This window comes from Megascapheus bottae, chromosome 15 (assembly GCF_031878675.1).
Source record: "Megascapheus bottae isolate mThoBot1 chromosome 15, mThoBot2.hap1, whole genome shotgun sequence".
In the NCBI taxonomy this organism is placed as follows: Eukaryota; Metazoa; Chordata; class Mammalia; order Rodentia; family Geomyidae; genus Megascapheus; species Megascapheus bottae.
This window is the reverse complement of record NC_143523.1, coordinates 28,742,317-28,767,874: the sequence shown is the minus strand read 5'-3', so window position 1 is coordinate 28,767,874 and position 25,558 is coordinate 28,742,317. Positions and strand designations below refer to the sequence as shown.

Below are 25,558 nucleotides of genomic sequence, written 5' to 3'. Positions count from 1 at the left end.
CAGAATGAATAATAAGCCTAATGGCAAAGTTTGGTTCAGGTACAGGCAGTCTGTCACCAGATTAGAATAGCCATGCTAAACTGTCATAGCTTCTCATACAAAATCTGCTATGTAGGTACATTGGTCACATTTTTTTTGCTTTTATCTTATCCTGCGACACTGATTTCCTGTTGTTAATAATAAAATATGACTTCTGGTTATGTTTTATCAGAGATACAAATCCTGGAATGGAGAAACATAACAGGTGCTAGCCACAAAGATACTTTCTGACCAACTCCTGGCCTCCCCCTGGCCTGTGTTTCCCAATCATCTTTTGGCCAAATCAGTGAGAGGACTCTGCAGAGTTAGAGTCCTGGTGCTTATCTCCTAGATATTGTGATTTAGTGGGTGTAGAGAGGACCTGCAAAGCTGGTTCTTTACAAACTCAATGGTAATTGTGATGCCTGTTTCTAATTTTTGTGTGTGTGGGGGGAGGGGGTCATGGGGCTTGAACTCTGGGCCTGGGCGCTGTCCCTGAACTCTGCAGCTCAAGGCTACCGTCCTACCCTTGAGCCATTTTCTAGAGGTTAATTGGAGATAAGTCCTTTTGTGCCCAGGCTGGCTTTGAACCTTAATCCTCAGATTTCAGCCTCCTGAGTAGCTATGATTACAGGCGTGAGCCACCATGCCCTGCCCAGCCCTGTTTCTAAATTTGAGGTGGAAAAAACTACTTTAGATGACACAGTGGTCATTTATCTATTAATTTGTATAATGACCTTGTTCAGATCTAAGAAGTAAACTTCATTTTAGTTTGTGACGAGCTAAAGATCAGTTAAAAGAAATGAAGTCTTGAGCTGGAGATACAGCTCAGAGCATTTATCTTCTATGCATGAGGCCTTGGGTTCAGTCTCTAGCATCACAATATATATGTGAAATCTTTGATACAAGGGGCTTAATGTTATCCATTCCAATGTACATTGCAAAGTGACTTCAATTTTAAGCCTAGCCTGGCAGCTATGCAGCTCCTTCTCAAATCCAGCACACTGAGTTTGTGTTCTTCATTTACCAAAGAGGGCTGGTAACAGACCTCATGTTTGGTTACTGCTATAGAAATGTTAGCACTGGTTATTTAAGTGGTTTCATAACTGGGGATGTGGTTGGGGAGCCTAATTCCATTTCTGAACCAGGTGTTTCATGTGGCTGTGGCATCTTATCTCTAGAGTGAAGGATGAGAATGGGGACTCTAGTCTGTTTCCATACATAGCCAAACGTACACTAGGGATTTTTAATATCACTAAGAGAATTGAGTTAAGCAGTATAGCAGCTGAACATTTAGAGATGTTGCTATTCATTTTTTAATTGCTATACCACTAAGATAGATTTTAGATTATAAACTAAGACTCAAAGGTCAGTTTCCTATTAGTGAAAAAGGGTTCTTTTTAAATTAGCACATGTTAGTTGCCAGGTAGAGTTAATTGTGATATTTCCATTCATACATATGATACACTCCAACGAAACTCATCTCTCTCCCTCATCTTCCTTCCCAGCTTCTTAAAACAGTTCTGTTTTCATATATGGCTATAAAGTTAGTTCCACCATTTTCACATTTCTACTTCCAGATTCTTGCTAGTTAATTGTAGATAAAAGTCTCTGGGATTTATCTGCCTAGGCTAGGCATTGATTCTTAAATCTCAGCCTCCTGAATAGCTAGAATTACAGTGCGTGGTTTAGGACTGAGAGGGAGGCCAGCCCAGGCAAAGGTAGCATCAAAACAAAATACCAAAAAGGGGTTTAGGAGCATAGCTCAAGTTGAGAGCACTTTCCTAGCATATGTAAGACCTTGTATATTTTTAGTTTGACCATCAGTACAGGGAAAAAAGAAGTAGTAAAAACTAGTTTGTACCTGAACTCCTGAAAAACACTTTAAAAACTTTCTTTTCAGAAACCTTTGATTTAATAAATGTTTTTGTACTGCCACTCACCAGCTAGACAGGTGACCAGACATACAGAAACCTTTTCTTTTTCATCTTCAAAAGTGGAATAATATACTGTATACCAAATGTTGCTATGAAAATGGTTTTTATAGTACTAAGGTTTGAACTTAGGACTTGGTACTTGGTAAACATTTGGCTTGTTTGGATGCGATGGAATGGGGTCTCACTAACCTTCTGTGCAGGCTGGTTTCAAGCTGTAATACTTCTAATATCTGCTGACCAGGTGGCTGGTATTACAGGCATGAGGCATGACACTTGATCTAGGATGTACATTAATATTCTCTGTCATTGTTCTGGGTAGTGATCCTGTTTTGGTCTGTAACAATTACTAAAGCTTTGATGTTTGAGCCTTACATCTGTTTTATCAGGCAATCTCAATTAGCACCTTTACTCCTGGGAGGATAGAGTCCTGCACTTAGTGCTTTAGCTGACCTACATGAGGATTTTCTGGTGACATATGTACCTCTTTGTTTGGTCAAGGCTAGTAGAAAACTAGAGGTTAATGGATCCACTGAGTGTAGTAAAGCTTTGGAACCAGAAGGCTCAGAGCTCCTGTCAGGATCCAACTTTGTCAAGCCCCTTCACTCTTGTTCTTGTCTGTACTTTTTTGCTTCTTTCCCAAGTTTTCCAAAGTTCATAGACTTATCTAATGTACCTAGAAAAAGAGCAGATACCAGCAAGTTTCTAAAGGAAGTAGCTTCTTTGTTTTCTACTTCAGCTTGACTTAACAAGGCAACTCTCTGAAAATTTATATTTTGACTTTTATAAAGACATTTAAATGACCAGGGATATAGCCCATAGTGAGTGCTTGCCTGGCATGTGATGGGCAGAGTCCTGGGTTACCCCCCCCCAGCACTGGGGAAAAGAGACATTTAGAAACCCTTGGGGGGTAAAAGATTAGGGAGGCAGGATCATTATTCATTCAAGAACACTGGGGGTAATTTCACAACTAAGCTTTTAAACAGGGTTGGTTTTGTTTTGTTGTTTTTTTTTCTGTTTCTGTTGTTCACTACAACTTTAGGAGAACAGCCAGAAGGGTATCATCCTAAATAGCTATGTTCAAATGCTCAAGGGAACTCATCCAATAGAATACCTGCCCACATCACCATCTTAGGGAGGCCTACCTTGGCCACTCTGCCTAGTAGCTGCTAGACCCCAGGACTCTGGCTCTAACCTTGTGGGGTGCAGATGGCATAAAGATATCATCTGTCATTAATTAAAATTATCTGCTTGTCTTTCTAGATAGAATACACAAGGAAGTGCACCTCTGCATTCCTAGTACAATGCCTGACATTCAGTACATGTTATGGAACCATTGTATCCATAAGTGAAAGAAATGCTAAGGTGTTATTTTCTGTGTCTACACAGTGATTCTGAAATTACATACCTGGTAATTTTAGATTCTCTGACCATTTTTGCTCTTTGAGATGCATTTTGACTTTTCATACCTACCTCCAGTGGTAGGGAACCTAGTGTTTGCTCTTGACCAAGTTAGATACACTTTCACTTTTTAAATAGTGTGGGCTTGAGGGGAGGAAGAGGAGCTCTATAGAAGGCAGTGGTAGAAGAAGATAAGTAACAAATCTATATGCAGAGAAAATGACAGATTACACATAGTAATAAAGGAATGGGTATCAGGATAGGAAATTGGGTTGCAGTTATATATGGTTAAGTGCTATGTGTGTAATGCTGAGGAACAAAAAAAATTGGCATAATAGATCATGGGGGAAAAATGGAAGAGATTTGTAACCAGAGAGATTCATGTTACTTGAGAAAATGTGGGATTATATAGGTTTATGGCACCAGATTCACCAATCATAATTCCATTATCTGTGTTTGTGATCTTTCTTTAAAATATTAAACTCGGCCGGGCACAGTGGCTCACGCCTGTAATCCTAGCTACTCAGAAGGCTGAGATCTGAGGATCTTGGCACTGAAGACCATGAGACTCTTATCTCCAATTAACTACTGGAAAACCAGAAGTGGTGCTGTGGCTCCAGAGAGGTAGGGTGGTAACCTTGAACTGAAGAACTCAGAGACAACACCTAGGCCCAGAGTTCAAATATTAAACTCAGCTTTTCAGTCATGCTTCCAGTCGACCTCTTATACTTTTGTCCAGCTAGATAACCATTACCCATACCTTGTGGAAATTATGGAATTATGTGAAATGTTTTTACCTTTGAGTACAGAAGGGCCAAGAATTCCACGTTTTCTCCCACTTCATCCCAGAAGTACATTGCTCACTAGTAAAAGTCTCCCCCAAATACTGAAATTTCTTATTCCCCTCCTTTCCCCACTCACACTGGTATTGAACCCAGTGCCTCAGTCCCAGAGGGCAGGTCTGTATTCTCAGTAAGGCTGAGCTACACCTCCAGCCCTTCCAAATTTCATTAAGAACCATTTATATTGTGTCCAAATAAATCCTCAGCAGAAAGTAAAGCTAACTTAACAGCGTTTACTTTTTTCTGTCTTCTCTGAATGAGAAAAATGCCTTTTTTATGTAAATGTTTCCACTTTTCAAAAGGAGTATAGAGTGATAATTAGTTTGTGAAAGTATTAATAAAGTAAAATGCTTTTTTTTTTTTTTAACCAGTCCTGGGGCTTGAACTCAGGGCCTGAGCACTGTCCTTGGACTTTCTCAAGAATTAGCACTCTGCCAGTTGAGCTACTGAACTACTTCCAGCTTTTTCTATATATGTGGTACGGAGGAATCGAACCCTGGTCTTTGTGCATGCTAGGCAAGCACTCTATCACTAGGCCAGACTCTTGGCTGTATGCTTTTTATATTTATTTAGCAACAATAGACTTTCATTTCAGTTGAGTTTTATTTGAGTAATTTTAAGGTTCCATAAAATTTGATTCCGACAGTATTCTTCTAAAGTAGATCATTTTTAAGGCCTATCTCTGGTTACAGTTAAATGTTAAGCATCAGTGATAGTTTAGTGATGCATTTTAACCTAGTCTATTGTTTCTTTTTAGTCTGTAAGACTTGCATTGTCCAACACTTTGAAGATAGCAATGACTGCCCAAGGTGTGGCAACCAAGTTCATGAAACAAATCCATTAGAAATGTTGAGGTAAGAAAATGTATTTTAAAGCTTGTCTAATTTAGACTCATTTTATATGCTCCTAATTCTTTGGTATGCAACATACTATTTTCTGATGTTTTCATTCAGATATTTTAGATCTTATGAATTTTAAGATATTTCATTTTAAAAACTTTGATTTCACTTAAGTATTTTATTAAAAGTTAAAAATAAAAGCTGGGCATGGGTGGCTCATGTCTGTAATCCTACCTACTCTGGAGACTGAGGTCTGAGGATCACAGTTCAAAGCCAGTCAGTCCTGGCACAAAAGTCTATGAGATTCTTATCTCAATTATCTACTGGACAAGTGGAAGTGGTGCTGTGGCTCAAGTGGTAGAGCACTACCTTGAGCTGAAGAGCTCAGGGACAGTGCCAAGGCACAGAGTTCAAGCCCCAGAAAGAAAGGAAGAAAGAAGGAAGGAAGGGAAGGAGGAAAGGGGAGGGGATTGGAGAGGAGGGATGGTTGACACAGAAGGAAAAGAGAACCAGGAAGATAGAATGGCAAGATGGTCCAAAAAGAGGACTAGAGATCAGAGCTGTAGTAGAGAATTTGAAGGGGGGTATATCATTCGTTATGTTAGGCTGCATAACATAACCCATAAATTAATTCTTGAGAAGTACGCATTCTCTCTTACCACTGCCTGGCTTAGCAGTTGGTTCTCAGCTGGGCTGGCCTCATCCTTGCAACTGTAGTTAGCTGTACCGTCCATTATCCAGGAGGCTGCTTTGCTGCTCTTGCCTGGATTCAGTCGTGTGTGAGGAGTGACTCATCTAAGAATGGGACTGATCCTCAGCAGGGCAGTGTGGCATTCCTCTCATCCTGGGGTTGGTTCTGCTTACAGATTCTGGAGGCAAAAGAGAAAACAAAAGCCCGGGATGCCTCCTGAGACTCAGGCTCAGAACTAAGCACACAGTCACCTGTACAACATTCTTTTGATCTACAAATTGCACAGGACCTCAGCTTATAGTTTCAGGGTTGGAACTTCCCAGCATTCTTCACTCCACCTCTAATCACAACAACAAAGGCATGTTCCCACAAAGGTGGAAGTGAGACCAGATGTTCATTCTTCACTGGGAAAGGCTGGGATGCTGAAGGGTTTGGTGTAGTAGGTGTGCAAAATCATGTGTGTTCTCTGTTTCGTAATAAGTACACTGTAGAAAGCTCAAACCGTTTGCATGTTACATTTTGGTATCTTCATTGTTAGTATTTCTCTCCTTCCCCCACCCCTGAAGGTTGGATAATACCTTGGAGGAAATTATATTTAAACTGGTACCTGGACTAAGAGAACGTAAGTTATTCTTTAGATTCTAAATTTCTGTACTTTAAGAAATATTTCTAATTTTTAAAAAATCTGTGGATTTTAAACTCTTTTTTTATTGTTTAATTAGAAGAACTTGAGCGCGAATCTGAATTTTGGAAGAAAAATAAACCTCAAGAAAATGGACAAGGTAACTTTCTATGTCTATGTCTGACAGTATGTCAAATTGGTTGGCTTTTGGTTGATGTCTTCAAAGTCACAACTTTACCTACGTAAAACTCATGTACCCCCTTAAGAGTTTATCTAAATCTATGTAAATTTGAAGGTATTCCATGTTGAGAGTAATTGGAAAGAGGGAATTGGACTTTAGGGTGAGAAAAGAAAAAACTGAATGGGTAATTATCGCTGACTAGGTATATATAGGTAATAGTATCTGGAGAGAAAAAGTAATCTCACATTAAAAAGTCTTAGCTTGCAACTAAAGAGAGTTCTTATTTATTTTATAATTTCATTTTATTAGGAAAGAGAAGCAAAATGTGTCTGAAATCCAGATCAGGGGATTTTGCTGTGCTCTGGTAGTCAGAATGAAGTTTCTCATAGATTTAAGCTTAGATGGACTTACCTATTCAGGATATTTTTAAAAAAAAAAAGCTTTATGTGCTTATTGGTATTTTCCCATCACCTGTGTCAAGTGTCTAAATTCCTCTGGGTACCAGGTTATTTAAAATAATTTAGCCAACATTATTGACTAAGAAATGAATTTAAGTATCTACATTATCCACATAAAGAGGTATCTTAAATGGTATACTTTTCTGTTTTGTTTTCACATTTTTTAATTATTTTCACTCAAACTCTAATGAGAACTTCAAGTACATGTATGTATCCTTACAGACTTATAACACCCTTAGTTTTCTTGTACGATTACAGAATGGGCAAGTAAAATAAACATCAAGATGGATAAGAAAATGCTATAAAATGGGGATTGTGGCTTCATGAGATTTAACTAGACTGTTTCCTAAGTGGGGAGGGAAGATGAGAATAGTTTTCATGACTAGAATAAGGCCTAATTCTAGCTGCCTTATTTGCCCATTGTGTTGTAGTATATTAAAAATAGCATGGATGTTAAGAAACAACATGGCAAAGAAGCTAAAATGACTTAACTTGAAGGCTTGTTTTAATTAAGTTAACATTAAAACTAGACAGCAGTGCTATAGTAAAATACAGAAAATAGAAAGTTAATTAAATGTTTCAGTTTTTAATATAAAAATGTTCAAGAGTCCAGGAGCATAGGAATTGTCATCAGAAATTAGTCTATGGTTTTTTTGTGTTATTCTTTTGTATCATAGATTGACTTATGAAGGGCTTATAACTGGTTTGTGTATTTTATCTTCCTTTTCTCATTGCTTCCACTTTAATAGACTTTGGGTATTTTGGTCTTTAGTTTGGGTAGAGAATCTGGATCTTTTCGGGGAGTTGGAGCTAGAAGTTTGGGTAAGGGCAGCTTTTCTGTAAATGAGTTCTCTGGGACTGTGGAGAGGAAAGGGAGGAACATGGAGAAGAAGGAGCCTGCCTCCCCTCTCCAAAGGTCTTCACTGGAGGGAGAGGATGTACAGTGTCATACCAGCCTAGCTCTGATTCTTTCAAGAAGTAGCTTGAAGATCATCCATCTGAAAAACCTCTCAGAATCTGCTTCACCTCCCCAAACCTGAGTTCATTGCATCTTCTGTACAGTTCACTTTACCTCTCCAGACATGTATATATACATGTGTATGTGAGTATTTACACAGCAGCTTATTTATCCTGTACTCTAATAACCACCATGAGAGAAGGCAGTTGCATTATTGTCCCCTCAGGCCTGGCAGAAAGCATATCTAACACATGGTTAATGGTATGAAATAAGTAAATGATCATATCAGTCAATAAATAAATTGCGTTGTTTATAGGCCACTGGTAACATGTTAAAAAATCTTTGTTTTTACTATAAAATATGTCATCATTCTTAAATGTAGTTATAATATATTCCATAGCTACATAAATGCAATTAATTATAATTTGAAACATAATATTTTATAATTGTTACATTAGTAATGTTGCATTAGTAACATGCATATAAATTAATAAATTACCAGTTAAGTCCCATTTTCTCTACCTGGTTTTATGTATCTTTAATAATTTGAAATTTTCAAAATATAAAGAGAATATTTTATAATCTAAACAGTGAGTTACTTGGTTTTAAATTTGAGAACAAAAATTATATTACTGCATTTGATGGTATCTTTGCTGGCTGCCTTCTTTGTAATCTGTAATTGCATTCATTTTTGTGAACAAATATAATTAATCTAGAATCATTCCCTTGGATGCCCCCAATAAACCTAGAAATCATAGGTAATGTTAAGTTTTTTTCATATAATTTTTATTGTAATTAATGGAAGGGTTACATTATATTCACCAGATAGAAGGTACATTACTTCACAAACATTGATACCGTTTATCATATTTTGGTCCCCATTTCCCTCCCCCCACCCCTGCCCCTCATCTTGTTTTCCCCCTTCCCTATCCTATTTCAAATTACCAGGTAAACATATATACAATATATCAGATAACAAGGTAAAATGCTGTAACAATATGAGATAACCAAGGGATAGCAAAAGAGATGAGAAATAACATAGTACATTAAGGACAACAATCATTACTCATTATATGGCTTTTGTTTCTATATCCTGGAGGTCCTTTCATTTAGCATCATACTATCTGGCCTTATGTATCTAGGTTTTGCTCTATTGTAAATCTCTGCTAGAAGACCCAAGGTTTCTACTGGTTATGACAAAGGAGGGAAACCGTTGAGCCTATGTTCCTTGGGTTCTGGCCTACTTAATATGATTTTTTCTAAGTCTTTCCATTTCCTTACAAATGGGGCAATGTCATTCTTTCTGATAGCAGCATAGAATTCCATTGTGTATAAATACCACATCTTGTTGATCCACTCATCAACTTAGTGGCATCTGGGTTGGTTCCATATCTTTGCTATGGTAAATAGTGCTGCAATGAACATAGTTGTGTTAGTGCATTTAGAATGTCCTTGTTTCTGGACAATTGGGTAAATGCCAAGTAGTGGAATTGCTGGGTCATAGGAGATCTCTATGTTTAATCTTTTGAGGAACCGCCATACTGCTTTCCATAGTGAGTGAACGAGTTGACACTCCCACCAACAGTGTAGTAGTGATCCCTCCTGGCCACATCCCCTCCAGCATCTGTTGTTAGTAGATTTCTTTATCATTGCCATTCTAACTGGAGTAAGGTGGAATCTTAGAGTTATTTTGATTTGCATTTCTTTTATGGCCAGAGATGTTGAGCATTTCTTCATGTGTCTATAAGCCATTCTTATTTCTTAAAGAGAAGACTCTCTTTAAGTCTTTGGCCCATCGTTTAATTGGATGGTTGTATCTTTGGAGATAAGTTTTGGGGTGATCCAATTTTTTGAGCTGTTGATATATTTTAGGTATGAGGCCTTTGTCTGTTGTATGGTTAGTGGAGATCTTCTCCCACTCTGTAGGCTTTCTAGTTAGCTAGCTATGTCCTCTGCCATACAGAAGCTCTGCAGTTTAATGCAGTCCCACTTACCCAGACTTTCTCTGATTTGTTGTGTTCCTAGATCCTTATTAAGAAAGTTTCAACCTGTGCCAAGGAGGCCTAGTGTATCTCCTATTCCTTCTTGTAAAGTTTTCAGTGTCTCTGCTTTTACCTCGAGGTCTTTGATCCATTTGGAGTTAATCCTGGTGCACGGTGACAAAGAAGAATCCAACTTTTAGTTTTCTGCTTAACTAGTTCTGCCAGCACCATTTGTTGAAGAGGCTGTCTTTCTTCCATTCTATTTTTTTTTTGCTCCCTTATCAAAGATTAGGTGGCCATAGGTCTGTGGGTTGATTTCTGGGTCTTCAGTTCTATTCCATTGATCCTCAGGCCTATTCTTGTGCCAGTACCAAGCTGTTTTGGTTACTATAGCTCTGTAATAGAGTCCAAAGTCTGGTATTCCTCCTGCGCTGTTCTTTCTGCTGAGAATTGGTTTTGCTATACGGGGTCTTTTATTATTCTATATGAAATTTTGGATTGTCTCTTGTATTTCTTTAAAGAATTGGGTATTGCGTTGAATTTGTAGATAGCCCTTGGCAAGGTTGCCATTTTCATGATGTTAATTCTTCCAATCCAGGAGCATGGGAGGTTTTTCCATTTCCCCAGATCTGCTTTAATTTCCTTTTTCAGAGTTTTAAAGTTTTCATCAAAAAGGTCTTTTACATTCTTACTTAGGTTAATTCCTAGATACTTTATTTTCTTTGAGGCTATCACAAAAGGAGTTGCTACCCTGACTGCTGCCTCATTCCTCTCATTGTTGGCATATAGGAAGGCAGTTGATTTTTGAGGGTTAATTTTATACCCTGCTCCCTTGCCAAAGTTTTGAATCAGCTCAAGCAGCTTGGGAGTGGAGTCTACAGGGTTCTTTAAATGCAGAATTATGTCATCTATAAAGAGGGATAGTTTCACTTTTTCTTTCCCTATTTGGATCCCTTTGATGCTTGCTTCTTGTCTTATTGCTCTGACTAGGAATTCTAATACTATATTAAAGAGGAGTGAAGAAAGTGGGCATCCTTATCTTAATGTTAAGTTTTTGATGGATATTTTTTCAAAAATACTTTCATTGCCTAGTTAAAGTAGTTAAAATACTAAAATTTTAAGTTATTCTTAAATCTTTGAGGACGTATTCTCCAAGTTTATTATGTTTTGGTAAGTAATGTATTTTGCTTAACTTTAAACTTTGCGTTACATCTCCATTTTGTTTAAATTGTACAGATGATACTTCAAAACTTGACAAACCAAAAGCAGATGAAGAAGGTGATGAAAATCAAGATGATAAAGACTACCATAGAAGTGACCCACAGATTGCTATCTGTCTAGATTGTTTACGAAATAATGGACAATCAGGGGACAATGTAGTAAAGGTAAGTGTTTTTTATATACCAGTTTATTAGTAAATCTTTGCTACTTTATTGAATTTTCTTATGGTGTTGTGAAATGTTGTCTTTCTAAAACTTTTATTAACAAATCTAATAGAATGTCATTCTTGGCATTTGTTTGGTCTCCTCCCACCCCAATTCCCAAGCATCCTTGTCCAATCCTACCATCTAGTGGCTAGTATGGAACATCACAGCTACATTTCTCCTTTTATATTCTTGCTTGGAGTTCACATACATTGGTTTTTCCTTTTTTCAACTCAAGTAATGTCATGTGAAGCAATGACTCTAACCTAACCCTTTAAGCTTTAAATGTTATATTTCATGGCTTTACTTTTGTTTGCAATTCAGTAAAAATCATGGCTAATATGTTTATGAATATTACAATCAACTGATTTAGAAGTAAAGTGCAAAGTATTACAAATTTTCAAGTTCCTTAAAGGCTCTCTGTTACTTTTTATAGTTTCTCCATTTCTAATCCTGTTACCGTCTTTCTTTCTATGAATTGTATTCTTTTTAATCTTACTGTAACAGTTATGTACAGAGGGTTATAGTTACATAAGTCAGGTAATTAGGACATTTCTTTTTGAACAATGTCACCTCTTCCCTCATTTTATCCTAGTTTTTCCCTCCATACATACTTTCCCCTTGATGTAATGTTCATTTTCAGTATCATGTCTAATAAATATCACTCTTCTATTTGTTTACCTTTTGTCATACCATTTCTGTCACACCATTTCTCCCTCAGATAAACTTATATATAAAACAAAATTACAGAAATAAAAAAAATGTGACAAGAAAACAAAAAGAAACAAAAAACAAAATAACAAAATCTCTTGTTTCCGTTTCTTGGAGTTCATTTCTATAAACATCATTTTATACGATCCTATGCCTATAGCTATCAAACCCTTGTGATCCTTTCCAAAGAATATCCTCCTTTGGTCCACTGTGTGACTATCGAGAGTCCTGTATGACTTACCATGTCCAAGTGTGCTTTTTTTTTTTCTTTTAACATCCAGTGTGTTTACTTATAAATTACGGGCACATTCTCATTATTACAAATGAAGGAAACCATGCAACCTGTTTCTTTGGGTCTAGCTTACTTAATGTTTTTTTTTTTTCCAAGCCTTTCCATTTCTTTACAGATGGTGCAATATCATTTGTTCTGATGGAAGCATGGAATTCCACAATTTATATATACCACATTTTCTTTTTTTGTGCCAGTCTTGGGGCTTGAATTCAGGGCCTGAGCATTGTCCTTGGGCTTTCTCAAGACTGAAGCTCTACCACTTGAGCCACAGTACCACTTCCAGCTTTTTCTATGTATGTGGTACCGAGGAATCAAACCCGGGTCTTTTTGGATGCTAGGCAAGCACTCTTACCACTAGGCCAAACTCCCAGCCCATATATCACATTTTCTTAATCCATCCGGGTCCATATCTTGGCTATGTAAACAGTGCTACAATGAACATGGTTGTGCTGGTGGCTTTAGTGCTGCCTCATTCGTGGTCATTTAGGTAAATGTCTAGAAGTGGGATTGCTGTGTCTTAGAGGAACTCTATGTTTACTCTTTGGGGGGAAGCACCATACTGCTTTCCACAGCAGTTGAACAAGTTTGCATTCCCATCAACAGTGTTGTAGTGTCCCTTTTGGCCACATCTTTATCAGTATCTTTTATTAGACTCTTTGACACACACTACTCTCACCTACTAATTTTCTTTGGTCTTTGGTACTTTAATGGTGGCTTTCTACCTATTAGGAAATGAAAAAAATGCTATTTCAATTCAGATTAAGTTCTTCCAGTATCTTGCAACCAAGAATATATGTGAGCATGCTAATGATATAGTTAGTAAGAAAAAAAGGAAACAGGTATCATTCAAGAACCTTTTACACACACCAACAAAAAGTATTAATACAGTAAGATAACTGATTTTCTTAAGGTGGTTTAGTTGGACAAAACATGTAAATAAAGTCTTGTACTCACCTTTGAAGAACTGAAAACTCTGCATACTCATCTGTTGTTTTGTATGTTATGGTACTCCATCTCTCCATTTTCATAAGTTATTTTGCTCAGATTTTGTGTTAACTGTTTCTCCTTGCCCACTTTGAGGAGCTGCTTTTTAATAGATATTGTGGTTATTCTCTAATATATGATCTGTGATCATGGAATAAAAGTTAAATCGATATTTTAAAAGGCTGAAGATCTTTTAATAAATATATGTGAGGTTCATTTCTCCACATGATTTCTAGTATGAAAGTACTGAATTTATTTATATATTTATTTATTTATGAAATAATGTCTTCTTATGTAGCTCAAGCTTCCTCATACTTACAGTCTTCTATCTCAGCCTCCTGAGTACTGGAACAAGCAAGCAAACAGTCCCATGATGAACTTTATAAGCTGTCTGGAGCAGGAAGAAAATAGATAGGAAAGCTTAGTTAGGGTAGTTGGTATATATGACCAGATAAGAGGGAAAGTGGACCTTTGTCTTCATGCAGTCTTGAATATTTCCCTTCCGTTTGAAATTATAGAGTATGATTTTCCTGTAAATGTAACATTTCATTGGGGGAAAGCCGTCCCTCCAGCCTGTTTTGCTCTGTTATTTTTGTGATAAAATATTATGAGCCATTTTACTCTGGTTGGAACCATGATCCTCCTGATTTCAGTCTCCCTTGAAGCTGTAATAGCAGGTGCAGACTACTCTGCCCGGATTGAGAGAGCTCATGACCTTTTTGCCAGGACTAGCCACATACCATAACCCTTTGATCTCTACCTCCCAAGCAGTTAGGATTGCAGGTCGATAGGACCAGGCCCAGCTTTTTAAGTATAACTATTTTATCTGTCCGTGCCAGTCCTGGGGTCCTGGGACTTGAACTCAGGGACTAGGAGCTGTCCCTGAGCTTTTTTTTTTCTTTGCTTAAGGCTAGTGTTAACACTGTGGCCACAGCTGGATTTTTCTGCCTATGCTGTCTTTGAACCATGATCCTTAGATCTCAGCTTTCTGAGTAGCCAGGAACTACAAGTGTGAGCCACCAGTGCCAAACTAGAAGTAACTTAACCTTTTTTCTTTTAATTCACCATTTGAATTGTGACTAAGTATCCAGATTTGTTTCTGTTAATTTTTGTGAGAAAATACTATTTCCAAGGAAATGAACATTAACTAGTTCTACTTTTCACTTCCTGTTCTTAAGAAGGTTAGGTTAGTTTACTAAATTTAACATTCTGTTGGAGTTTTTGTTTTATTTCAGGTTGTTGAATGTAATTTTGTTTCACATGTTGGTTCGCCAATATCAGTGTTCATCATCAATTTCATTTTTCATTCATTCTGAATTAACTCTTGTATTTTAGTACAGTGATATCCAAACTTGAAGAGTAAATTAGTACCTCTCCACATTTTTCACATCGGGGCACACAGAACTTTGTTTTCTTACAGAGAAAGAAGTGCTGCTACAGTCCAGTTCAGGAGCATTATTTTCCCTCACATAAAGTACACACTGCATAAGTTTTGGTTGCTGAGGCTCGTTGTGGACTAAGTGGCTTCTCTCCATTGTAGCCTAGGGCTCCTCCGAATCCTGCTTGAAATTATTACTCTTGCCAAATTATTCAGTAGTTACGGCATCATGTTTTAGAAAATATTCCCTAAAGATTGCAGAAGTGATCGTGTATAATAACTTATGTATGCATTTTGTCACTTTTCTTGTATTATTCGTAACCTCATGGTATGTTTTATGACAGTGTCTTAGACATAGACAGATTCTCAAGGTTTTCCTAAGATACATGATAATATGTCTTGAAAAATGCCATTAATTTTCCAGTCATTAGGGAGATTTTCACTTATAGGTACTAAAACTCTATAAGTTGATATAGTCTTATATTTTGAAAATACTCATAATGATAGTGGAAATAATATCTAAGGTTTAATTAAAACTAAGATCCTTGGGGTCAGGAGCATGGCTTATTGGTAGAGTGCTTGCCTAGCTTGCAGGAAGCTCTGAGTTTGATTCCTTGGTACAACATTCACAGAAAAAGCCAATAGTGGTGCTGGGCTCAAGTGGTAGAGTGCTACCCTTGAGAAAAACCCAAGAAAAACTTAGACTCTGAGTTCAAGCCCTAGGACTGGCCAAAAAAAAAAAAACCCACACACACACAACTAAGATCTTTTATTTTTATTTTACTTAGGGTCTAATGAAGAAATTTATTCGATGTTCTACACGTGTAACTGTGGGAACTATTAAAAAATTTCTAAGTTTGAAACTAAAACTTCCAAGTTCTTATGAGGTAAGTTAAATAGTATCTAAATGATCATTTTGATAATTATGATCTGAAATAAAATTGTCAACAAGCAGTGAAAATGGAGTATAAATTAGATGTGTACAGACTGTTTTCATGTTAATATTGTAAGTTTAAGGTAATCCTTATATGGATTTCTTAATCTATCCTGAGAAAGTCATGATATTAGTACATTTGATGTTTTAGTTAAAAGAACTATTTGAAGAACTTAATAGTACCCCTAAAACAAATATCCAAGATAGATTCTCTGTTTTAATGCCAATATGCCTTAGAATATATCATTTTTATATGAGACTTTTGATGTCAGTTACTAATTTCTTAATTTATTAGCATGTTTCAGTTGTACAGAGTAAAAGGTTTCATTGTGTTATGTCTCCACATACATACAATTATTACCAGTTTTGTTGTTGTTGTTATTGTTGCTGCTGTTCATAGGTTTGAACTCCGGGCCCGGGCACTGTCCCTGAGCTCTTTTTCTCATGGCTAGAGCTCTTCCACTTTGAGCCACAGCTCTACTTCCAGTTTTTGAGTGGTTAATAGAGATAAGAGTTTCATGGACTGTTCTGCCTGGGCTGGCTTCAAACCGTGATCCTCAGATCTCATCCTCCTGAGTAGTTAGGATGACAGGCATGAGCCACCAGCGCTCAGCTAATTATTACCAATTCTATATAGATGTCTTCAAAATGCATAGGTAGTTCATATATAGTTCCATTTGTACAAAAAGTATGGTTTTTGGCCCTAGGGAAAGCCTTAGGTCATCTACACAAATGCAGTTTTCCATTTTATTTATTGGAGAAGCAAATTGCTCTGATATTGATCATAACAAAAACATTTCAAGAAAGGTTTATGATCCTAGTGAAGAAACTAGTGATAATAATGATAAAATGTGTCTGTCATTTCTTACCTACCCAGATGGCAAACTTAAAACTTGTGTTACTGTCCACTTCAATCCCCTTGGGTTTAATAACATCTGAAAAAGCAAATCCAGGACTAGTTTTCTGTACAAAGAAACTCTCAGATGACTAATTAGTCTAGGTTGAACTTCTTTGTTACCATTTGTACCTACAAATTTTAAAAGACCCAAAAGACATCAACATATTTTTTAATTGTATTTTATTGTCGGGGATAACATATAAATGGGCTACAGTTACATTCGGCAGGTAGAGAGTACATTACTTCTTGAACATTGATACCCCTTCTCATGTTTTTCTCCCACTTTCCCTCCCCTCACCCCTTCCTAATCATCTTGTTTATATGAGGAAAAAATTGTGAAAAGTATCAAAGCTCAGTGTAAGTAAATAAGTACCCTTGCTTCTTTGCTTGTGAATGTATAGGTAAGATAAAGAAAAAAGAAGTTACTCACTGCTTTTAAGAGTTATTAAAATAATATCTGAGAAATGTTTTGAAGTTCAAATGCAACATAATTCATTAGAAGATAAATAATTTAGTTTCATATGCCTGATACAGTTGACTCTCGGGGGCCGGGAGTTTGGCCTAGTAGTAGAGTGCTTGCGTAGCCTAGCATGCACGAAGACCTAGCTTCGATTCCTCGGTATCCCACATACATAGCAAAAAGCCGGAAGTGGTGCTGAGGCTCAAGTGGTAGAATGCTAGCCTTGAGAAAGTCCAAGGACAATGCTTAAGCCCTGAGCCCAAGCCCAGGACTGGCAAAAAAAAAAAAAAAAGTTTAAGACTCTAATCTGTTGGCCAGATCCAGAATAACTTAAAACTTACTTTTTTTTCCTTTCTCCAAACTTGAAATGAAATTTTATCATTTACTTTGAATAGCTGGATATTTTACTTATAGAACTTATTAAAAATGTTTTGTCAAATTAGTGAATTGTAACCAAAGTATCTGTGGCCTTCTTAAAGATTTGTTTGGTTCTCATGACCAAGAGCAAAGTGATATTTAGAAGTACAACTTTTTTGAGGTTCCTTTCAAGTTAAGAAGGTCCTGAAAATATTGAGCACATTACCACACAAGCAATCTAGAGAGACCACTTAGCCTAGAATACACAGACCTGTTCATCCTCATAAGGTCAGCTTAGCTACTAGTAACTACTGAACATCCTCATGTGTGTCTCTCAAAGGCTGCATAAACCACCACATTCATATTCATTATTCTCTCTGCATTCAAACTAATGAGAAAAATTCCATATTAGGAATTCAAAAGAATTCTGACGGATAAATTCAGAAGCAAATTTAGAAGCCAGAAGAACTGTGAGGAATTGTGATTTTACTATAGTCAGTAATAACTAAGAAGCAGTCCCAGAATTATGGTTGAGAAAGCTGTACTAAGACATGGACTAAAAAGGTAGATATTGTGTTTATACGTTAAGTAGATGAACTTGAAATGTATGTGGGACAATGCTTCACGTTACTTAATTCTAAATTGTTAATCTATGCAAAAAGAAACATACTTCCAGCAGTATTTTAGAGTAATGAAAAATACTTATATTGTTGTAACCATTTAGATTTTTTGAATTTTGGAAAAAATGCTAAGATACCAATGAATTTGAAATTACTTATATTAATATAACTTTTTTTTAAGTTGGATGTTCTGTGCAATGGTGAAATTATGGGAAAAGATCATACTATGGAATTCATCTATATGACAAGATGGCGACTGAGAGGAGAAAACGTAAATTGCCTTTTTTATTTACTTATGTGTATATTTATTTGTACACTATGACATTATTTGAATATAATTACATATGTACCACTTATTTGTGCTAATTATATATGTGTATGTATATGTGTACAGATATACATATATAAAACAACTATTAACAACAACATAAAGCTAACATGCCTAGGAAAAGAAATTGGATCCCTGGTTTCTTATAGTACCCTGAAAATTGGTCCATGTACAGTTAGTCCAGTAAGTATGGTTTTGTTTTTGTAAAGGTAAATTTGAAGTCTATCAAAGTATGTTCAGGATCCTGTCAACATCAAGACAGAGAAGATAACGCATCTTTTTAAAGTCCCGTAACTAATAGAAATTTAAAAGACTATGGAATGGAGGTGGGGGACACTAAGTTCTCCCCTGATTAATATCACTAATGGTAAGTAGAATTCTTATTTGGGGCTGTGACAGAGGAGACAGATAAGCTAGACTAAGGATCATCTTTTTTTTAGGTACCTCTTTTACATCGGAAGGTGTAAAATGTAAAATTAGGCCGAAGGGTAAGTGAAGTTAACAGGAGTTTCTGATGCAGAATTGATTATTAGTTCTAGCAACATAGGAGAAAGTATTCAAAAGAAAAAAACTTTAAAAACAGAATTTTTTTTTTACTGTGCACTGTATCTCTAGCCCTGCTAACCTGAAGTTGTTCATACCTGACTTAGGTGCCTGGCATGTTAGAGAAAGTTGAGACACAGGTATTATCTGATTTACATGTGCAAGAGAAAAGAATACTGTAGGAATGCTTCCAAAATTTTTCCTCATGATCTGAGTGCATGAATAAATTTTACTAGAAATTCAAACTAGAGAACTTGTGAGTTTACTTTATTAGACTTAGGATTCTATGGTTTTTATGGTGCAATGGGTCATAGTTTAAACACGAAGTTTTTTTTTTAATTGGCTTATTTCTTATAGGAAGAGTTAAACTTCAGTGATACATATCCACACAAAATCTTGAGTAATTTAATGCTCCTGTTCAGTAAACATTTTTAGCATGTCTTGGAAGTGTACATTGATTGAAATACCACATGAAATTCAAAAATATTACCTCTCACACCAATACATAGTACTGAATATGAGTAGTATGAGGGCTGCCAGTAGTTCAAAAACATACTTGCACTGAATGTAAACATTTATAAAACTGTTTTAAAGTCACAAAATTTTATTTCATTCAGTGGTAAAATATTTGTTTTTCAGAAGAAATGTTCTGATGTATATAATAATAATGGGGTACCTAACACTTCAGTTTTTCCTCGTGTGAGTCTTCTGTGAGTAAAGGCTTACTTGTGAGGCTAAAGGCTTTAGTCCCTAGCAATACCAGGAAGGAAAAGTTGTGTTCTAGTTTCTGTCACCAGCTAGTTGTATTTCCAGAAGATTTCATCAAATCACTTTTTAGGACTTTTGTTCCTTAATATAATTGTCCACCAATGCTGATAGCTCATGCCTGTAATTCTAGCTACTAAGGAGACTGAGGTCTGAGAACTACAGTTTGAAGCAAGCCTGGGCAGGAAAGTCTGTCAGATTTTATCTCCAATAAACCACTCAGAAAAAGCTAGAAGTAGCTCTGTTGCTCCATTAGTAAAGTTCTAGCCTGGAGCACAAAGTGGCTCCAGGACTAAGTCCTGAGTTCAATCCTTATGACACACACACACACACATACACACACGCGCACGCACACACACACACTTGTATTTGGTAAATAACCACATGCTGTATTTTATAGTTTACTATGGGATATATATATGTATATATGTGTATATATACATATATCACTCTTATTTAATCTTTACAACCAAAATATTTCAGGTACCAAGTACAAATTTCAGAGATTAAACTTGATGGGAAAGTAGATATTATAATATTTCATGTAAAGATTAGCATTGTAGTGAATGTAATTCTAGCTTTCTTTGATAGCATTTCAGTGTGTTTCATGGGAAATCATTGAGTAGTTTTGCCTAAAGATTCAAGAGATGAACAGAGTCATCACTCTGACGCCTGCCAGGATTCACCTATCTTTCTCCAGGTCCCTGCTGAAAATTTGCCCACCTTGTCATTTTACTGTCAAACCACTGAAGTCCTAGTTCATAGAGTATTTCTTTAATAGACTACCAGTTAACTCACCTGTCACTAGCTTGCTTTTCTGATCACATTTTTGAACAATTTTAATTTTCTTGGGGGAAAATACTTCATTAGTTCAAAAACTGACTCAGTAATTGTAAGTTCATTATAGATCTTATGCTCAAATGGAATGTGTACTAAGAAAACTTACCACCTCTTACCTTGAATGTAAGTGTAAAATGAACCATTCATCTATTCTTTGTTTCTCTTTTGGCCTGGCACCTCTGTGTTTTAGATGTCCTATTTGGGCCAGTCTTCCTAGTCTCAGTGTGTTGAGATTGGTTGCCCCAGGCTGGGGGCATGGCTCAAGTGACAGAGCACCTGCCTCATAAACCCAGGATAAGATCCTGGGTACCACCAGAAGGGGAAGGGGAGACAGAAAAAGGAAAGGAAGGGGCGTGGGAGAAAAAGAAGAGAAGATCCAAGTGCTGTCATCACAATCTTGCTGCTCTGGGCCTAGACACCCAGAAAGTCTCCCTGTTAGGTGCATCCTTCCTCAGCTGCTCTCCGTGCTTTGCTCCACAGCCAGAAGGCTTGTTACTCCTCTGCCCAATCTCAGTAGAGTTCAGTGTCACTTAGCTAGAAGCTAGAAGTCCTGCCAACTTGGAGGCTGAGACCTGGAGGACCAGCCTGGGCAGAAAGTCTGGGAGACTCCATCCCTTAAATTAACCAGAAAAATTCTGGACTAGAGGAATGGCTCGATTGGTAGAGCACCAGCTCTGAGCAAGAAAGCTGAATGAAAGCATAAGACCTGGTATCATACATATAACACACAGTCTGTTTTTCCTCTCTCTCTCCTCTGTCTGTCTCTGTCTCTGTCTGTCCTTCCCCCTCCTTTTCCCCCTTCCTCCCCCCCTCTCCCCCTCTCACCCCTCATTCTCCTCCTCCCTCTCCCTCCCTCTCTTCCTCTCTCCCCTTTCTCTTCTCTCTCCCCTGTCTTTCTTCCTTCTCTCTCTTCTCTCCCTCTCTTTCCCCTTCTCTTTCTTCTCTCTCCTCCCCTTTGGCTCATGTCTCCAGCCATCGTGGCCATGAAGCTTTCTCAAGTGTGCCTTGCCTGGACTACCTTCCCTGAATTATTCATCCAGCTGGCTGGCTATACCCCCTTCACTTAAGTAATTTTGCTTCTGTGTTATCTTCTCCAGAAAGCCTCTGATGTCCCTTAAAATTACGACCCCATTCCCAACAGTATCCTTAATTCCTTTTTTTGCCTCTCTGTTTTCCACAGTATTTCATATTTTATAACACAGTATGCCTCTGAGTTACATATCCCCGAACTAAAATTTTACTTGTTTACTCATGAATCTCTAGTGGCTAGAGCCTGTCCAAAACAAATATTCACTCTTTATTTCAACATTAGATTTAAGCCAGACATTGGTACCTCTCTTCTGTAATCCTAGGTACTCAGAAAGTTAAGATCTGAAAATTGTGATTCAAAGCCAGGCTAGGCAAGAAAGTCCATGATACATCTCCAGTTTACCATCAGAAAACCAGAAGTGGTAGCCCAAAGTGGTAGAGTGCTAGTCTTGAGCAAAAGGAGTTCAGGCACAGTGCCCAGGCGTGGAGTTCAAACCCCACAATTGACCAAAAAAAAATAGATTTAGTGGAAATTTTCTGCTTAAAAATAATAACACAAAATACACCCTAAAGACAATTTTATTCATTTGAATCTCAGTTTTTCATTATTTTTTAAAATTCTGGCTCAGGTTCAAGTAAGTACAGATTATTATATTGCATGGTTCTGGCTGAGGCTTGACATGGACAATTGCAGCAGTAGTAATAAAACAATCTTCTTTGATAAGCAAGTCTTAGCGTATTTGTGTGATCACATCCCTTTCCCACCTTTGCCATCTGTTGCCAACAAGAGACTAGAATGTCTGCCTGTAAGCTAACTGCCTGGGCTTGGGCTGGTTTGTTTCCTAAATTTATGACTATCTCTAGTATTTTTATTTCCTCTAGTAATTGTTATATTAAATAGTTTAACCCACTTGAGATAGATTTATTTTCACATATATTCACAACAGTAACTCTAATTTGTCCTAGTGTCCTTGTAATCTGAAATATAATTTGTTGTTCTACACTTTATCTCAAGGTTTTGAGGTGTCACTATTATCTACAAATATCGTATATACATGCATTATATATTATATAGCTTTTATGAACATTTGTTCATACAAAATCCTGTGTAATTCTGCTATTGTCCATTTGGGGAAGGATAAGTTGCATAAATTAACATTAATTAACATTTCTTTTTTTTTTTTTTTTTGCTAGTCCTGGGCTTGAGCTCAGGGCCTGAGCACTGTCCTTGGACTTTCTCAAGGCTAGAGCTCTACCACTTGAGCCTCAGCACCACTTCCGGCTTTTTTCTATGTATGTGGTACCGAGGAATCGAACCCGGGTCTTCATGCATGCTAGGCAAACACTTTAACCACTAGGCCAAACTCCCAGCCTAATTAACATTTCTTATGAAGAAATATTTGTGCCTTTTCAGTTGAGTCATAATGTGTCTTAATGACTATTGAGGAAAAAAATATTATTAACTGGCTATTTTCACCCATTCTTCTAGATTCATTTTTGGTTGTTTGAGATTGGTTGATTTAGTATTGTTGTTCTTTTTTTTGAGAGAGAGAAGGTCTTACTATGCACCTCAGGCTAGCCTTGAACTCACAATCCTAACACCTTAGCCTCCCTGGATGAGCTGACGCGTCTACTTTCAGATGAGTTTTTGAATGGGATCATGATTGTGTAGCACTATATTTATAGGTTGCTTTGGCTTAGAATTGGTATCTTTGCAGTTTTTCTTTTTTTTCTTATATACTTTTATTATTTTTCTTTTATTGTGGTGCTAGGAACCAAAACCAGTGCCTAGGGTAGTCATTGAGCTATATCGTTGTCTCTGTCTCAATTTTTTTTAATCCCATGGAACATAGTATAAAAACATTGATCACAGTGGCATTACTGTTTTAGAACAATGAAGGCATTAATTAATAAAGTAGGTTATGTGTTTTCTTGAAGAAATTAACTTAATGTCTTAATGTATGAAGCTGTCATGTTAGTTATCTGGAATTACCCTGACTTTTTAAGGTGATAATTCCTGATATGTAATCAATAAAAAATGTTAGAAAATGACAATCTATTAAACTCTCAGTTCGACCTTATTGGAGTGTTAAAGTTTTAGTCGAATCTTTATTCAACTGACTCCATCACCCATCACCATGGTGTCTTTGGAAAGTGGCCGATGGAGTCAGTTACCGAAAAAAGCTATTGGCCTTAATCATTGTACTCCAGGCAAGCCTCAAGGAATGAGAACCTACTGGAAACAGTTTTTTAAGTTGAGCACATGATTCCAACATGAAACCAGGGTTACTAAGCACCATAGCAAAGGATACAAAGTTTTTTTTGGTTATGTTATAAGATACTCTACTGCTGCAGCAGTAAGTTGATATAAATGTATGTTTCTGTACTTTCACTTATGAGATCATTGACTTTGGGGTATATTTATATCCAGTATAAACATGAAGTATATTTTTTGGATAAAAGGATGTCTGAAACTTGTGCTAAACATTTTAATGTTATGTTAAATACTAGTAATAATGGTGTGGTACATACTAGTAGCAAACAGGATAGAGGAAATGCTTTATGAGTTATATTATTATAAGGAAAAGATCTAAACCAAGTATAGTCATTCAAAGATCTGACATAGCAGGAATGATTATAATAATCTCAATAAAGCATCAGTTATGTTTTGGCTCATTCATAAAGGTCATGGAAAGTGCCTCAGAAAAGTGATCCTTAGGCTGAGATGTGAAGGATAGCAGGGTCTAGGTACTGTGTGAAAGGAAATCCACTCAGGGAAGAGAGGTAAAGGGATTGAAAACCTCATGTGAGAGGACAAGGTGAGCACTGGACTGGGACCAAGCTCTTTCCAGTTTTTCCTACTACTCAGTTCTGTGCACTGTCTTGTGTTCCACACTCCAACTATGACTGAGTCAACCCGCAGTTTTCTCTACTCATTGTTTTGGGTACCACCGCTACCCTGTGAGTCTTTTCACCTCAGAAAAAGCTGTTCCTTATTTAGATCTTTCCTTTTCCTATTTGAGAGTCCCAGGGGAATTATTTGCTCCTACTTCTCAAGTATTGAAGCATCTGTACTGTGCCATCTAGCTTCTGTGTCACTGATTTCTTTTATCCTAGGCTAGTGCCACTGTAGGCTTGGCTACTTGTCTATGTGTCCCCTGCCCTATCTGGGCCTGAGTCTTAATCAGAGTACAATATTGAAAAAATGTTTATATTTTTAGGAATCAAAACAATAAGACTTTTTTTTAGTTTGTAACTATTGCCATTTCACTATTCTTAAGCTCAAAGTTGTTATTGACTTACTGCTTATTAGTAAGAGGGGGAAGAAAACTTACTTTAACAGTAGTATTTCTCACCTGGCATGGTGGCTCACACCTGTAGTCCTAGCTACTCAGGAGGCTGAGATCTGAGGATTGCAGTTCAAAACCAGCCCAGGCATTAAAATCCATGAGACTCTTAGCTCCAGTTAACCACTAGAAAACTGGAAGTAGCTTTGTGGCTCAAGGGGTAGGATGGTAGCCTTGAGCTGAAGAGCTCAGCTTGCAGGCCCAGAGTTCAAGCCCCATGACCGACAAAGCACACACACACACACACACTATTATTTCTCACCAGAGGCTAGTGGTTCACACCTGTAATCCTGACTACTGAAAAGGCTGAGATTTGAGGATTACTGTTCCAAGCCAGCCAAGGCAGAAAAATTTATGAGATGCTCATCTCCAGTTAACCACCAGAAAACTGGAAGTAGGTCTGTGGCTGAAAGTGGTAGAGCACTAGCCTTGAGCAAAAAATGCTTAGGGACAGAGCCCAGTCCTTGAGTTGAAGCCTAACCAAAAATAAAATAAAAAAAAAGAAAAGAAAAAGGAAAAAACTATTTCTTAAACTTCAATGCAAATACAAATCATGTGGGAATTTTGGTAAAATAAAATTCTGACTCAGTAGGTCTTCATAAGCCCATCAGTCTGTATTTCTAGCAAATTTCCCAGAGATGCAATGCATATGATCTTTGAATAACAGAGTTTTAGGAGACATAGTCAGTCACTAATGACAATTATATGACTTGTTCAGATAC

General features: G+C 37.1%; 1 protein-coding gene across 4 annotated transcripts in view; it reads left to right on the top strand.

Moving 5' to 3' along the window:
- Positions 1–25,558, top strand: part of Pcgf5 (polycomb group ring finger 5) — a 61,852-nt gene that overhangs the window by 22,487 nt on the left and 13,807 nt on the right. For all 4 annotated transcript variants that reach the window (XM_090346278.1, XM_090346277.1, XM_090346280.1 and 1 more), the window contains exons 3-8: positions 4,953–5,049; positions 6,292–6,347; positions 6,448–6,507; positions 11,163–11,311; positions 15,504–15,602; positions 18,166–18,255. In XM_090346278.1, the coding sequence (XP_090202404.1) occupies positions 4,953–5,049; positions 6,292–6,347; positions 6,448–6,507; positions 11,163–11,311; positions 15,504–15,602; positions 18,166–18,255 (551 nt within the window). The remainder of the gene's footprint in view (positions 1–4,952; positions 5,050–6,291; positions 6,348–6,447; positions 6,508–11,162; positions 11,312–15,503; positions 15,603–18,165; positions 18,256–25,558) is intronic.